At 38.1% G+C, this 16,514-nt stretch overlaps 1 protein-coding gene across 3 annotated transcripts in view; it reads left to right on the forward strand.

Moving 5' to 3' along the window:
• Positions 1–16,514, forward strand: part of sbf2 (SET binding factor 2) — a 269,232-nt gene that overhangs the window by 132,908 nt on the left and 119,810 nt on the right. For 2 of the 3 annotated variants that reach the window (XM_061882963.1, XM_061882974.1), the window contains exons 4-10: positions 3,694–3,828; positions 5,381–5,491; positions 6,629–6,734; positions 13,645–13,777; positions 14,601–14,709; positions 14,925–15,038; positions 15,458–15,535. In XM_061882963.1, the coding sequence (XP_061738947.1) occupies positions 3,694–3,828; positions 5,381–5,491; positions 6,629–6,734; positions 13,645–13,777; positions 14,601–14,709; positions 14,925–15,038; positions 15,458–15,535 (786 nt within the window). Of the gene's footprint in view, positions 1–3,693; positions 3,829–5,380; positions 5,492–6,628; positions 6,735–13,644; positions 13,778–14,600; positions 14,710–14,924; positions 15,039–15,457; positions 15,536–16,514 lie in introns of those variants that run through there. The other variant, XM_061882982.1, reaches the window with a different exon arrangement.

A 16,514-nucleotide genomic window follows, 5' to 3' on the forward strand; every position in this document is an offset into this window, starting at 1 on the left:
TCTAAAATAGATATTTAGGAGGTGGTTGTTATACTTGACAGACCTGAGATACGTCTGGCATGTTGTGATTGTCTTAAAGAAATATACCGGATTGTGATGCTGGCTTTAGTCAGGAATGAACATCCCAAGGTTGGCGCATGACTGTCCTAATTGAAGATTCACAAAAGATTACTTGTATAATGATTTTACAGCAATGTTGTGCGCAAGTGGTTTGAGCATGGCCTTCATTACTTTTACTTTTCTGATTTCATAAATCATGATATGATTTTGCTTAACACTCGAGAATAAAAACATAGAACAGTGTGCAGCTGTTCTGGTCTCCGGTCTATTAGCATTGATATTTTGCATTTTTCTGTAATCGTCTGGGACTCAACATTAATCTACTGGATTATTCTCCAAGGGTTAGGTGTTCAATATGGAAATACTTGGATCAAATATGATAAAAATAATTATCTTTAATAAATCAAAGAGAAAAATATTATCTTAGCCAGCCAAACGATGTAGCTTGTCTAATGCAAGTTTTGTTACTTCCGACAGGGATGTTGGGTTTGATTTTAGTCATCTCTAAAATTAAAAACTACATTGCTTCAAATTTAATAAATGTATGCTATCACCAATGACACTATGGCACTTACAACCAAATTACAACTTTACCTTTTTTTATAATCTATATAGAAACAGACCATCATCATCATATTTGCTATCATAGTAATTGTTAGGTGACTATGCACACAAAAAAGCAATTATAATCGCCCAGGGGCTAAACGGGGGAAAAACCTGTACCTTGCCCGATGTGCTGGCTTGTTAAAAAAGTAGGACATTTCCTGTCACCCTCTTACTTCTTCCATGAAAATGGCAGGTGAACAGCTGATATTACTACTGCTGACATACCACCACCACCCACAGGACTCGCATCTCCACCAATCACCAAATGACAAGCTAATCAGTTGTGCAAAGAATACTGTTTTTGTGTTAAAGTTAAAGTACCACTGATAATCACACACACACTAGGTGTGGTGAAATGTGTCCTCTGCTTTTGACCCATCTCCTTGTTCCACCCCCTGGGAGGTGAGGGGAGCAGTGAGCAGCAGTGTGCGCCGCGCTCGGGAATCATTTTGGTGATTTAACCTACAATTCTTTTTAACCTTGATGCTGAGTGCCAAGCAGGGAGGTAATGGGTCCCATTTTTATAGTCTTTGGTGTGACTTGGCCAAGGATTGAACGCACGACCTACCCATCTCAGAACACTTTAACCACAAGGCTACTGAGCAGGCTTGTATGTATGCTAGAGGCCCGTCCTCCACCAACAGAGACAAAGACAGCAGATGTCTGATAAGAGGGTTCTCTCCATTTATTTCATTCTGCTATCAAACTAATGTGCCCAGGTGATTCACGAGGGGACCGTTTTGGAACCTGTTTGGAAGGGACACACGTACAAAACAAACACCAATTTCATCTATCCTTCCATTCGCAAGGATTTGTTTGTCTGTGTGTTAATTAGCAACATAGCTCAAAAAGGTATTGGGGGATTTTCATTACACCTTAGAGAAATGTCAGCGAAGAGATAACCAAGTGATCATACAACTCTGATCACTGTCTGGATTCAGGATGGGTTTTTTTTCGGTTTTCTTTACTATTATGAGATGGCGAGGTCTGCAGCGCCCTTTGAGTGACTTTTTAGTTATACAGTTTTCTCATATCTCCTCAAATCATTGAACCCCCAGATCTTGTTTTCACATTCCCTTTCTCTCTATTCTTGTCTCTTAATCTTAACTGACTTTCTGGGTTCGTATTACATTTTTCCCAAGGGGTTGGTTTCCCTTGCCTAGGTCACCATGAGGAGTTCAACCGCTTTTCTTTAACGTATGGGGAGTATGGATCTAGACGTCCTAAAAGTGTTAAGTGCCTAGGAATAACGTCTGTGATGAATTTGCACTAAGGCTCCATTCAAACTGCAGGGTAGAATGTCTAATTCAGATTTTTTTGTCACATCCGATCTTTTTATGTAGTCGTTCATATTACAATGTAATGTGATGTCTAAAGTGAACGCAAACTGACTCGTATGCAGATGTGACGTCAGGTGCGTCACCATGTTTGAAGAACAGGGAGGGCTTAGCCCCCAGAAGGTTCCTGTGTGATACGAGTGAGCAAAGCGCACAAACAAAAAATGTTTGCACTTTCAAAATCTTTTAGCTCACAACTTTTTGCCACTATTAGAATTACATACCAAACACGGAATACATCTTAATGGTTTAAAGTGGAAATGTAAGACTGCTTTAGTCATCTTTAGTAACCATTATATGGCCCAAACACATGAGGACAATGTTGTTGCATGGAAAATCTAGCAGGCAACTTGCAAACAGGGAAACGTTGCACAGATAATTGCAGTGTAAACCAACTTACACAGCATTACAGAGTTGACCCCTAAAACAGAGGAGGTTCTGGTGGAAAGAGATTTTCTTACCTGGAAAACAGGAGCTGGATGTCCACCCAAAGATATGTTGTCTGTGCACAACCTCTTTGATTCAGAATTTTTGCATTTGCAAGAATGTTTTGCTTACAACTTATTGTTATTACTATATTAGAATTACACAGCAAAAACTGAAGAAATCAATATGGTTAAGATCAATATTGTTAGTTTACTTCTTTCATAATCTTTTTCGCGGTTCAGAAAATGTTAACTTTGATTGCACAGAATCCTTGAAATTGCCACAAATGTACCAGTACACAGACGGCGAGAGTTGAAGCATGTTTACTTTTTGGTTTACTTCCGTAAACACTGCAGGACATGCTACGGTCTGGCTCGACGTTGCTAAAGTAACAATGAAAACGTGGACTGGAATTTCAGGATAGTAATGCGGGCGTTACTGATGGTACGGATTGGATTAGATAATAAGCGCTACAAAGGGTATTCAAACGATTTATAATCATAATGAATAATGGCAGCTTATCCATATATATGTATTTAAACTCATATTAATGCAAATTTGTATTGATTTTTTTTTGCAATTATTTGTAAAAAAAAAATAAAAAAATAATTACACCAAATTATTTAGTGGGGCTTCAGGCCTAAATAGGCCTAACAACGCCAATGTGTGACGTCATCACATCACATGTGCTGCAGTGTTTACAGAAATAAAGATGGCAATGTTGAGGATTTTGTGTAAACAAAGTCCTCATTTTCTGAATCAATTTATTGTGCGCAGAAGATTAAGGAAGATGGCAAGCATTTTTGTTTTCGTAGTTTGTAACACATTTGCTTTGACGACTGCTCCGAAGAGCATGTGAGGTGTAGCGTGGTGGAACCTTGACAGGAGTTCCTAAAACATATTATTTTAGCCTTTTTTATGCTCATTTGTCAACTATTTATTTTGCATCCTGTCTATTTTGGCGAAGAATTATGACGCTTTTTGATGACGCATTGAACACGAGTCCATTGTTCAAACTGCAGTCGCAGGGGATACTTATCTGTTTTATATCCACATACGAAAGAGGCCTGGATGGAATCAAAAAAACTAATTACACTTTTCAAATTGACATGAAAAATTCTGATACAGGTCACAAAAAAATTGGAATTGACCTGGAGTGTGAACAAGGCCAAGATAAATTAAATATACATTATTTTACATATTTTTAAGTCCATGGTGTCGTTAAACTGTTTCATTGAGATAGCTTCTTTTTTTTGTATTCTAGGGTTCAAAAAGTATCGAAGTTGATGGGGATGACGATGAAGAGGTGGAAGACGATGGCTTGATCCAACCAGCTCAAGTGTTTGCACCAAAAAGCCTCATACTCGTCTCCAGATTGGATTATCCAGAAATTTTCAGGGTAAATAGGTACTTTTTGCTGGCATCATGCTTTAGAAGATGTTTTTATTAGAAATTCCTGTTTCTGTCTGTCTGCTAAAAAATAGGCGCAGACTTTTAATAAAATAAAATCAAAGCATGTTTTTTTGGGGGGGAAAAAACGGTTGCGGGCTATTATACCATTTAATCTTATACACGACACAGTTCACTTTTTTTTTTTCATAGTGTGTTTTAGGAACCACTTATGAGTAAATGCAGTTAATTTGTTTAAATATTGTTTACTGTTTGTCAAAAATCACAAAAATGAGTACACTTATCACATTTCCTCAACTATTTTATTATGACTTCCACGGGACAATAGTAATACTATATAACTGGAACTTTGTATTGACTTAGAATAACTGGTGTACAGCAGTGTAGTCATTATTCAAAATTTTAGTTGATAAAAAAAATGTTTTATTTAAAATTCTAAAAATTGCATAATGAGCTTGCAGTGCATCAACACTTTGCAGAGTGGGGGTGCGAAAGTCATCCCTGAGTTACAGTCAGCTCAAAACATGACTTTAAAAAGACAGATGAGGAATTTTGTCTTTTCTTACTTATACTTCTTTAACGTTCATGCATTTTGGTGTGAGCTTGCACCAGTTTTAGATGCTTCTGTTCACGGGGTTTTGCCGTGTTGTGACGTCACCGCAAGGTGGACGTACTTATTTGGACATATACAGTAAGTAAAACTCTCAGCCATTGGGAGAGGAGATCCTTTAGGCTTCAGAAAAACACAAAAAAAGGTAGAAAACATGCAGTGACATAAAGGCTGGCCAAAGCAACTGTTTTTTATGCAGGTCTGTATCGCTTTTTCAGTCAGTAAGTGCACCTAATAGTGTGATTTTGTATATAAATGTTTATGAAATTTATTTGACCGTGTGTGGGGAAAAAATGGCGGCGATGACGATATGAACATATATATCTAAACATTATACATGTTCAAAAGATGAATTCAGATATACTTTTGGAGAGGGTGGGGCATGGTTTCATAAGCAATCTGGAAGTACCTCCACAATTTAACACCTTGCAGACAGACTTAAAGAAGGGGTTTTGTAAGTTGCTGTGGACCAAAGTTGAGGCAAAATTTACATCCACGCATATACAATACATAATATATAGACAACAAGGAAGTGTTTTAAATTTAGAGTAAAATGATCATAGATCCCTTTTAATTTGATTTTTGTTGTTTTAACCAATATCATATCATTAAAAATTGTCCAATTAAGTGTTGTGATGTATTGCCATATCAATGTTTTTCCCACGCTTTGTAACCATCTATTTAGACAATGGCTTTGGGGTGAGTCAATTTCTGTAGCTAGTATATCAGTGCTGCAAAACAAACTGTATACTACTCTAAAGTACATACTTTCTATAGCGTTGTCCCTAGAAGATCTACTGTACTGGCATTAAAATGATTGCTGAAATATGAGGGGTGTATTCACTTGTTCAAGATAATCTGTATTTCATTACAATTCCAGAGCATTTAACAATATGTTGCATTCACCTTATGTCTCCTGTTGTCCTTTCAGGGTTGTTTGGGACTGATCTACACTGTATACATTGATAGTTTGAGTTTTCCTTTGGAGAGTTTGGTGGCCAATCTCTTTATATTCCAGGTTCCAATGGCTGGCGGATCCCAGGTATGTCTTGCTTAAAAAACTGAACATGTTTTTATGGTTTATTTGTGGTGACTCTCAGGAATTATTGTATCCTACAGGGGGAAAGCTAAAGGATACTATGACTAACTATATCATTCTAACAATATTATTGTAGGTTCATCAAACATATTAGATATACAAATGTGTAAGTGTTCCTTTTTATTTGTCTTACAATTACATTTATTTCGCGCATTCATTTTTAACTGTGTAAGAATTTATTTGGAATCAAGATGTGTAACTCATGAACAATATTTTGTTTGGCAACATTAACTATTTAAATGTGTAACAAGTTTAATGCTCGCCAATTTTTGCAAGCGTGATTATGATAATAATGAGGGGTTTTTTTACCCAGAAAAAAAGTAAGGTTGTACAAGTCTTTGATTCCAAAAATAGGATAAAGGATAAAATACACTGCTGTTAATGATGGTGTTTTTAGAAGAACCCATAGCAGAAAAGTGTAGAATGTTTACCGCCACAAGGTAGTTGACTTTGACCTGTCATCATTACGTTAAAATAACATTTAAAATTATGACATCAACTTGTGCATTGTGCTTCCATCTTTGAATAAATAGATGCACACTATTTACTATGGGAAACATACACATTTTCCTCCCAGGTTTTGTGTTCAGCTCCTGTTTAGACTGTTGTTTTATATGCTGGAAGAGGAAAGAATTTGGAATGTCCCCAGCATGACGCCACTTCAATTCGCAACTCCTGTGAGCTTTTAGGCAGGGGAAGAAACATTAGTCAAACAAGCAAATAGTAAAACTTACAGGTATGTAAAGACTTGGATGAATGAAGAATGCAGTTTTTTTATTACCCTGTAAACTTCAGTGCATCTTTGAGGCACTGCCCACCATTGTTATGCAACCTGTGATTACTATTCCATCAGCAATTTGATCCGTCAAGCATCAGTGCTGCACACTTTGTAGAACAAAAATGTGTATCATTGAACTATGCTGTTTATGCAGCATGTCATGTTGTGTTTAACATGTGCAGTATCTGTGTATTGATGCAACTCTGACTTAAGTTCATTATGTTTTTTTCTAGATATAAAGTCAATTAAGAGACAATGGCCGCATTTATTCTGACTTTTGTTGTGTATGTTTTTATGCACAGAAATTGTTTAGCTTGGGAGCAGGCGACCGGCAGCTCATCCAGACACCTCTGAATGATACACTACCTGTCACATGCAAGAGCGTTGCTCTGCTCTTCCAGCAGCTAGGTGCGTCCTGACACTTCAGCGACAAATAAGTAATTATTTGACGGGAATACTATGAAACAGGCTCCGCTCTGGTTTGCTTTTTGAATTGGGTGATTATTTGCCAATACCAAGCTCAGGATGCTGCAGCAATCACTCAATATGTTTCCATGCACTAAATTAGTCTGATTTTTCAAATAGTTTGGTTTTCTGTATTTTCCAACATTCCATGTGAAGTCCTCGTCACTATGTTTCCATGCTCCAAATTAGTATGATTTCTTAAAAAGTTAGTTTTTATTTTGTATTTTCACACCTACATGTGAAGTCCTCAAGTCCATGCACACTATAATGTGACTATTGGTCATACGCCGTGTGCCTCCCCTACACTGGGGGGCACTTATTTCCATTTAGACCGGATAGATGTATTGCTTTTCGGGTTAACTTATGATGTCACACTAGGCATCTGCGGCTCTTTACAAGTCAAGATCCGCTCGACATCCATTGCGTTTGGTCCCCTGGGGGGGGTTTGCCCACCTATGTGGTCCTCTCCAAGGTTTCTCATAGTCATCATGGTCGACGTCCCACTGGGGTGAGTTTTTCCTTGCCCTTATGTGGGCCCTACTGATGATGTCGTTGTGGTTTGTGCAGCCCTTTGAGGCACTTGTGATTTAGGACTATATAAATAAACATTTATTGATTGATTGAACCTGGCAAATGCAGCATGAAAATATTTGTGTATGCTTTCTACCTTGCCTTGTAATATTCCTGCTTCATTATCTTACGTCTCACTTGTCAGTAGTCCGAATGAAGCCGCGGGCTCGTACATTGCCTTCGCTACGTTTTAAAATAAATCTGTTTCTTTTTTTCTCCCATCAATGCACTTCAAAAGGTTAGCAAATAAACAGTCTCTTCGTTATTCCAATTGCTGCCTTTGTTTTTATTAAATGGAATCGGCTACTGGGTTATATTCCGCGTGATTCGAAAGGTCCCCTGTGGCGGCACACACCCATTCGAGAGATCTGGTTTTAAACCGTTTAATCCTGGTGTGTTAGTCCGATTTTTTGAAAACTGAAAGATCAGATGCCATGATTAGAGGATGCTTATTTAAAACTATTGGACAAATCGGAATAATTTAGTGCCAAGACACGTACTGACTGCATATACTAAAATTGTTCATTATTGTGCTAATAGTTCGAACTGTATAGTTCTTCTCCTAAACTAATATCAAATAGTATCTTGAAATATCATATTTAAATCCATCCATCCATCCATTTTCTACCGCTTATTCCCTTTTGGGGGCGCGGGGGGCGCTGGCGCCTATCAGCTACAATCGGGCGGAAGGCGGGGTACACCCTGGATTATTTAAATCATATTCCTAAAATCCCCATTTGGGTTTATTTAATTTTGCATTGTTGCTTTGACATAATGCAGTGTAAAGGAATTCTGTCTTATCGGCTTTTTTAACTCCAATTCTTGTGGCTCAATTGCAGATCTTATAGTCAGGCGACTTTTGGATTAATTCTATTGTAGACGTTTTTGAGGCAAGATTATATTTTTTGTTCCCCCTCATTGATTCTATAATTTGGTCTAAACTGCAACAAGCACATGATGAAGATTTGATAAAGTTAGTTGAGCTCACGGTGCTCAGTTTGCACAACATGTTAATCTTTTGTACCTTGGGCCATTTGTGCGGCCAGTACAGTATGTGTCCGCTTCTCCGTGACTCATACTTGCAACCATTCATCTTTGTCGAGAATGTGTATCTGTCACTACAAATTACAATTATGCAGAGTTCATAATTAAATCTGAATTTTACATCATTTTTGAACCAAGCAGACTTACATCTGATCTTGAGGTCAAATTATTTATGAAATCTGATTTGCAATGGAAAATTGGCGCGGGTCTAGCGTCATTTAGGAAAAAGAATGTACTCAAAAGGAGAGTTCATTTCGTTTCTTGAGTGCACAGAGTGGGGGTTACTTACATACTGGGTTCTTCCACTTAGGAAGGTCATGTGGAAGTCATATGTTTGTAACAATCTGTCTACACCAAACATCTTGGCCCAACTACGGTCCTGTAGACTTTGCGCGTCTGTTTTTATTTGGTGGCAAAATTTTGTTTGTCCTTGAGGAAGCGTTAGAAAATCCATGTGTTGGAAGGATGCATATTTAATGCTCCTAAATGTAAAAAAAAAAAACTATTTTGTGTTGTTTCTGATGAAGATTGATTTGCTTCAGGTCGTCTGAGGTCAGAATTAAGGCTTCGCGTTTGCTCACAGATTAGATAGATAGATAGATAGATAGTACTTTGATTCATTCAGGAGAGTTCCTTTAGGAAAATTAAAATAGATTAAAAAGTGCTGTGTGCCTCTGCGATCACCCTTCCCTCCCATGGTCCTGATATATTTACTTACTTTACTCATCCACACATTAACATGGTGCACATGTGCCATTCATCCATAGTACAACACTGCATTACTGCAGCTATTCTTTATTTGAGTTGTTTGTTTTGTGCAAAAGGCAGTTATCATTAATTAATTGCTTAATTTGCCATGAAACCGTAAATGGCTATTGATAAAAAGCCAAAATCTGATTGCTTAAACAATCCAGACCGAAGGTTTTAGAAGGGCAGACTTCGGACAGAGAAAACACTGTCTGGTCTATTATTTTCAGTTAACTCTTAATAATGAAGAAAAAAGTATTCAAAGTCAGAATAATACAGGCAAAATCCTGTGCATTTATTTTTGCTTGTGATTGTTTTCTGTTTTCGTTGCGGCTCTCTAACATGTAATTTCGTCATCTTGTGATTACTTTGGACTCCCCATGAGTACTGTATTTTTCGGAGTCTAAGTTGTTCCAGGGTATAAGTTGCACCTGCCGAAAATACATAATAGAGAAAGAAAAAAACATATAAGTCGCACTGGAGTATAAGTCACATTTTTTGGGGAAATTTATTTGATAAAACCCAACACCAAGAATAAACATTTGAAAGGCAATTTAAAATAAACAAAGAATAGTGAACAACAGGCTGAATAAGTGTAGGTTGTATGATGCATAAATAAACAACTGAGAAGGTGCCTGGTATGTTAACGTAACATATTATGGTAAGTTTCATTCAAATAACTATAACATATAAAACATGTTATATGTTTACCAAACAATCTGTCACTCCTAATTGCTAAATCCCAAGAAATCTTATACGTCTAGTCTCTTACGTGAATGAGGTAAATATTATTATTATTTGATATTTTACGGTAATGTGTTAATAATTTCCCACATAAGTCGCACCCCCGGCCAAACTGTGAAAAAAAACTGCGACTTATAGTCAGAAAAATAGGGTACAAGCAAAACTCATGTGCCAACCAGTTGCTAGATAGCCAGTATGCAGAGCAGCTACACTCCCTTGTGGTCAGCGTAGGGCACCATGAGAGAAAAAAAACAACATATTACTAAAATTGGGGGAAATTTAGTATTTCACTTAAATTTCACAGGTAACTACTATGCAAAAATCTGCGATGCACAGAGACTGTAGTGAAGTAGCGAGGGAACCTTGTAAATATAATTTAATAATTAGGTTATCTAAGGTTGAGGTGCCGACTTGTCCAGGGTATACGCCGCCTTCCGCCTGATTGTAGCTGAGATAGGCACCAGCGCCCCCCGCGACCCCAACGGGAATAAGCGGTATAACATGAATGGATGGAGGTTATCTAATGTGAGCAACTGTATATAGTACAGTATTAGAAACAATGTCATTCTGTTCTGTCCTGTACTTCCTTCTGTTGTTAAAGTAAATGTTGAAATAACGTGTCAATAACTGGCTGCGGTGCTTAATCCCTCTTTAACGGGCTGCTCACATACAATATTTGTTTTTCATTCTTCATACCAAGACTGCATGAATATTAATAATTTCTCAAACTCTTCCTGACTGATGCAGTCAGTCATTTTTTGTCATCTGATTTGCAAGGAGAGCAAAAATGACATTTCCACTTATTTGGCGGTCTTCTGACCATATAAGGTCAGAGGAAAACAAACATAGAACAGACAGTCAGTACATCTTTTTGCGTGTACAGGTCACAGTAGTCATTGGATAGGAATGTGTGTTAAACATGTCACACTGCACAGGAAGTTCACCCCCCGGGAGTGAGATAAAACCGGTCATCAAGAGTGCTGCTGTTTGTTTGTTTGTTGCCTTTGTCTGCTGTTATCGGGCGCTGCTGATGTCTCTTTATTTAAAGCTCGGAAATATGTCGCTGTTTTCATAAGATGAGTAGACAGCTGGCCATTACATTAAACTGGAGACTATTCGCTGTGTTGGGAAATATTTGCAACATATCATTTTGTGATTTGTTGTACTTTTATTAGACCAGTCTACTCAGTGACATATCGTTTTGGTCATCTTCAACATTAATATAATTTTCAGTTTCCTGTTTATCAGTGTAGAGTTGCACTCAGAGAGCCAAACGTTCATACTCCAAGCACCCAGTGGTGCAAATATGTCTGTTCGTCTTCCTCTCTCTTGTCATCCCAGTCTGTGATGAATCGATCTGTCAGCTGCTTGATAGAAAACAATAGCAGGATATGGAACCTTAGAATCCTTCTTGGTTGTCATGAAATGGTACTTTACTGTGTTTAAAATGTTATTTACTGTATAATGTAAAAGTGTTTTGTTTTTTTTTAATTACTTTTAGTTAATGTTTTCATGTGTTAATGTTAACTGCATTGAAACATGAAATGTTTACACATGCGCTTGTTTTCATTCACAAATTTAACAAAAGTCAGTGGCTGTAACACATACAGTAGCCCTCCTCCTGCACGCTGAAACCACCGAAACTGTCTTCTTCAGTAAGCAACGGTGGTAGATTTCCATTACGTGCGTTTTTTGTTTTTCAATGGTTTGGTCAATCTTCTTCAGCTTTGAGACTGTGATATTTTGTCTTGTCTTCATCCTTGATGAGAGTAAGTCCACAACGCGTTAAATGGCTTACTGAATGATTGTAAGAGCACGTTTGATTCAATGTAAACAATGTCAGCGTTTGACCATGACCCGTTTTGCCATTTCTTTGTCTAATGTCATGAGGCTTAATTTTCTTAGTGGCATGTGAAACTTGTGAAGAAAAATGGATGTACAAAAAAAATCTCATTTAACAAACCCGGAAGTGATGCCGTGGTTTGGTTAGTAGGGAGAACACATACGAAAAGTAAAATGTGGGGACATTTAACTTGTATTTAACAGAGGGGGAAAAGGTGGTCTTGTGAAAAATGGTGTGACTGGTGTTCCTAATATAATGGCCTTGACAGCAAGGAATGCGTGCAAGGAATGAAAGTCGTGTGTGTGCGCGCGTGCTGCAGCTTTTCAATGTCAGACAAACATGCTCTGTCATACTGAAAAAGTCCATTAATTAGGCACGAAGAGTTCAAAGTGTGGGGAAAAAAAGTAGCAGCATATAGACCGGAAGTTACTGTACAGTAGTTTTGTGAGGTAACGTAATAATGGAAAACATTTACCGCTACCTTGGAGAGAAACTACGGTCTGCGGCTATATTGGTTTCACGTTGATCATAGGATATTGACCTCTCAAGCTACAGCGGCAGTTCACCTTTAACACACACAGACAAACATGCACACATACGCACACTTGACTTTCATTCCTTGCAAGCCTTTCTTGCCATCAAGGCCATTATATTAGGACTATCTCAGTGGCCTTGTGGTTACAGTGTCCACCCTGAGATAGGTTGTGAGATTAAACCCTGGCCAAGTCATACCAAAGACTACAAAAAATGGGACCTCCCTGCTTGGCACTCAGCATCAAGGGTTGGAATAGAGGGTTAAATCACCAAATGATTCGCGAGTGCGGCGCACGCTGCTGTTCACTGCTCCTTACTGCTCCCAAGGAGTGAACATGGGAATGGGTCAAATGCAGAGGACACATTTCACCACACCCAGTGTGTGTGTGTGAAAATTGTTGGAACTTTAACTTTAACTGTTCCCCAACTGCTCTGTCATGGTGTGGTGAGCGTGCATGTGAAGTGCCCTACTTGGTAGAGCCGACTTCTGCAGTATCTCCTTTTGAGCTGTGTCTTTGTCGGGCACACTCTCAGCAGCTTTTCCATATTTTCATGATTAAATGTCTGCCGTTTAGATCATTAAACATCCTTGCTGACAAAAAAGCTGCCTCAGTATTGTGCCGAGTCTGCTGACTAGCATTGCGACGCTGGAACTGCCGCAACAATTTGGCCACACAGTCAGTCAGTCATGATATTAATTACGTCTTTAATTCAATTGCTATCATCCGCTTCTTCTTCTTAGCACATGTCTTTCACACTCAATTTCTCTATTTCAAAACAAACATGTATTGACCTCTAGTTATAAGCTTTTGCTAGTGAGGAAGACTAGATGGCGGATCTTACAAGAACAATTCTGACTACTAATACACCCACTAGAAACAGGGATGATTGTAACTCAAATTTGTGCTCGCATCTTCAAGCACAAAGCCAAAAGTCAGCTTGTATCTTAAAATAGTACCACTCTACAGTAGAACAGTAATTTAGACATCTGAGTTCTGTTTACTGCTCAATTCTAGAATTGCCACAGATCACCTTATTTAGCAAACCCTTAATACAGTGAAATTGCGGTATTTTTCAATGATCTGACCCACTGTCCTAAAAATAAATCACATAACTGAGTAAATATGTTCCAGTCAACGTTGACAACCAGTTTCATTTCCATCAGCAACACACTCCGTAATAATCTCAACAATTTTGCATATTTTCGTCATAATGTAATTAGTCTGAAGCTGTTTACAAATAGCCATGTACTGTTACAGTACTTAGTTAGATGACTAATTTGGAACAATGTGGCTGTCAACTTCAACATCTCTTTCAACAAACACCTCAATAATTACACTTAGTTTTATTTTATTGGTTTCTTTGTTCCAGGTATTCAAAATGTTCTGAGCTTGTTTTGTGCGGTTCTGACGGAGCACAAGGTTTTGTTCCATTCCACCAGTTACCAGCGGCTAGGGGAAGCGAGTCGCGCCTTGGAAGCCCTCATGTTTCCCCTCAAATACAGGTGAGTGTTTTTCACAATCAGCACTACCTAATGGAAAATATATTGTACATGTTTTTACCATCTTGTTCATCAATGGCAATATATTTATTTTTCGGACAGATCTACAGTACTATGGGAATTGTAAAATAGGTATAGTTTGCTAGGTCCTGATCTACCACTTATTGTCTGTAGTATAACACAAATGGAAACAGCTTAAAAGTGTTGTCTCTACTTTTTAAAGCAGGAAATACCTACTTTTTGTGATCTGGTGCAATATTCAAATGCCATGTTTTGTTGTTTGTTGAATTGTATACATTAAAGTAGTGCTCAGTGGTTGGCTGATTGAATCATGTGCCTGTTTGCTCATATTATTTTATTAATGGGTAATGCTGATTTACAAATTTTTTAAAGGATGTTTTCATTACTCACTAGAAATATACAGTTACATGTTTTATTTTCTCAGCCATGGAAAATTTAATGACTAAGAAAGTGATTTTTTGCCAACCTGAAGCAATAAATGGGAAAAACACCTGTGTTGCAAACCCATGTGACATAACACCTGGTTATTAGCAAAATGTTTGTTGATATGAAAGTTTACACAATGGTGTTCGTCAGTTCCCACTAATTGATGATGATCCAGCAGTAACGGTAAAAAGGTTATTACAAAATATTTGGACACCTTGTGCTTCATGTAGTTTCTTATCATAGAATGAGTGTACTCCTTTTGACTTCTTGTAAAGGAGTTTTAAAAATAAACACATTTTTCTCAGTCATCTAGTTTTGTTTTATCTGCATTCTTGGTCCAGTTGGATGTATTACATGTATAATTGTTTGTTTTTTTTAGCTATCCCTACATCCCGATCCTGCCTTCACGCTTGCTGGAGGTGCTGAGCTCCCCCACCCCATTTATCATCGGAGTGCACTCCATGTTTCAAAGTGAAATCCAGGATCTGGTGGGTGCATATTTGAATCCCCCAACCTGTAAATTATTTTCAAGAGATGATGATAAACGATAATTTGGTTGGTCCACACATAATTTAATGGGCATTTTATGATTGATTTGGCTGCTTACTTAAAAGCCTCATCACAAATTCCTGTTTATCCGTGCAGTCATGCCTCCTGGCTGTAATAAAACCACCTGACATGTTAGCGTTTCATGTGTCACCAGTTGGATGTCATCATTGCGGATCTGGATGGAGGAACAATAAAAATCCCAGAGTGCATTCACTTGTCTCTCCTCCCTGAACCTCTGCTAAGCCAAACACAGGACGCCCTGTCACTGGTAAGTAAGCACGTGCTTGCTGACTACCTTCATGCATTTTTTTTTTATCCATAACCATAACATTCAGACCACAACAAAATATATAACTCAAGCCGTTTTGTAAAGTCAAACATAAATTTGACCATGAGTCCTTATTTTCACTTAGTTTTTTTCTCATAACGGTCTCAATTGTCCTAAATTCCTCTACTCAGAATGTTGTTAAATGTCTGCCACTGGCTGTAGTACAAGTAAACACACACCCTTAATAAACGATTACTGAAGCTTGGAATTCAAATTCAATGAACTCAAATACACTTCCTCTATTAGATTGTGCGGACACTGTCATCATCTGCACAGAATGCTCAGTTTTATTAGGTTATTTATTTATTTTTTAACACAAGAGTGTTCTTCTTGACCACAAAATAATAAACTCTTTCTAGGTTTTGCATCCTGATTTGGAGATTGCCGACAGTGCCTTCCCACCGCCTCGCACTGCACCCTCCAACCTGAAGTTGTTGGTAAGTCAGCATCGCTTATACATACACTTTACCCATAGCTTTACATCCTTATCTACCATAAGGAGGACAATATCCGTTTCAACTAGGGATGTAACGATTACCAGTAATAATGATAAATAGCGGTAAAACAAGCTTGGGTTAGTATTACGGTTTCAAATTTTCGTAAAATCCAGTGGCGGGCCGTGCGTTTCCCACCTAGGCCTTCAGTGATATAAGAGTTCAATGATTACCTCTTAAAATATCATCATTGATGTCACCACATGACCTTTGATGGAGAAATACTATACAGAAACACGGGTTATTTTCTGGCGCATTTAAAAATCAAAAAACCTGCATCAGCAATTAAAACATATCTTATGGGGTACTGTCAAAATTAAAATTGCAAAACAATAAAGAAATATAATATCTGAACTCGCATTTCATCGACAGCTGAGCTAGCTTCCGAGATGGTCTCATAAGATGTAGTTTCTCTTTTAAATATCCTTCTTGAAAATGGCCTTACAAATATACGTGTTGTCTTGTCTAATCATAAAAGATGCAGAACTGTCGTGTTGGCTCAGTTTTTAAAGTTTACTCCACAGGTGCTCATCCAAAACATCCCGGCCAGGCATGTCTACATTAAACCACCTAAACAGGGCTACGGCGCATGTTCTTTACTACTGTGGCATGCTGTTTAATGCAGTTATGTTACCTGGCTCATAACATCACTATATACTATATCTGCCTTAGGCCACCTTGAAGGCCTTACTGACAACAACGCGTGATCTAATTGACTATTGCAACTGTCTATCACTGTACGTCCCCGTTCGTTTCCCCGTTCGTTTACAGCGCACGGACACCCGCATTGCTGAATCTGAAGGCCTGTGGCAGATTTAGTACAGCATGGCAACATACGCTAGCTGAATTCTGATTGGATAAAAACTCTATAAACTATAAAACAACAGCGCTGGAAGCAGGGGCGGTTCTTGGCATGCTTTTA

Source organism: Nerophis ophidion, linkage group LG02, assembly GCF_033978795.1.
Source record: "Nerophis ophidion isolate RoL-2023_Sa linkage group LG02, RoL_Noph_v1.0, whole genome shotgun sequence".
NCBI classification, from domain to species: Eukaryota; Metazoa; Chordata; class Actinopteri; order Syngnathiformes; family Syngnathidae; genus Nerophis; species Nerophis ophidion.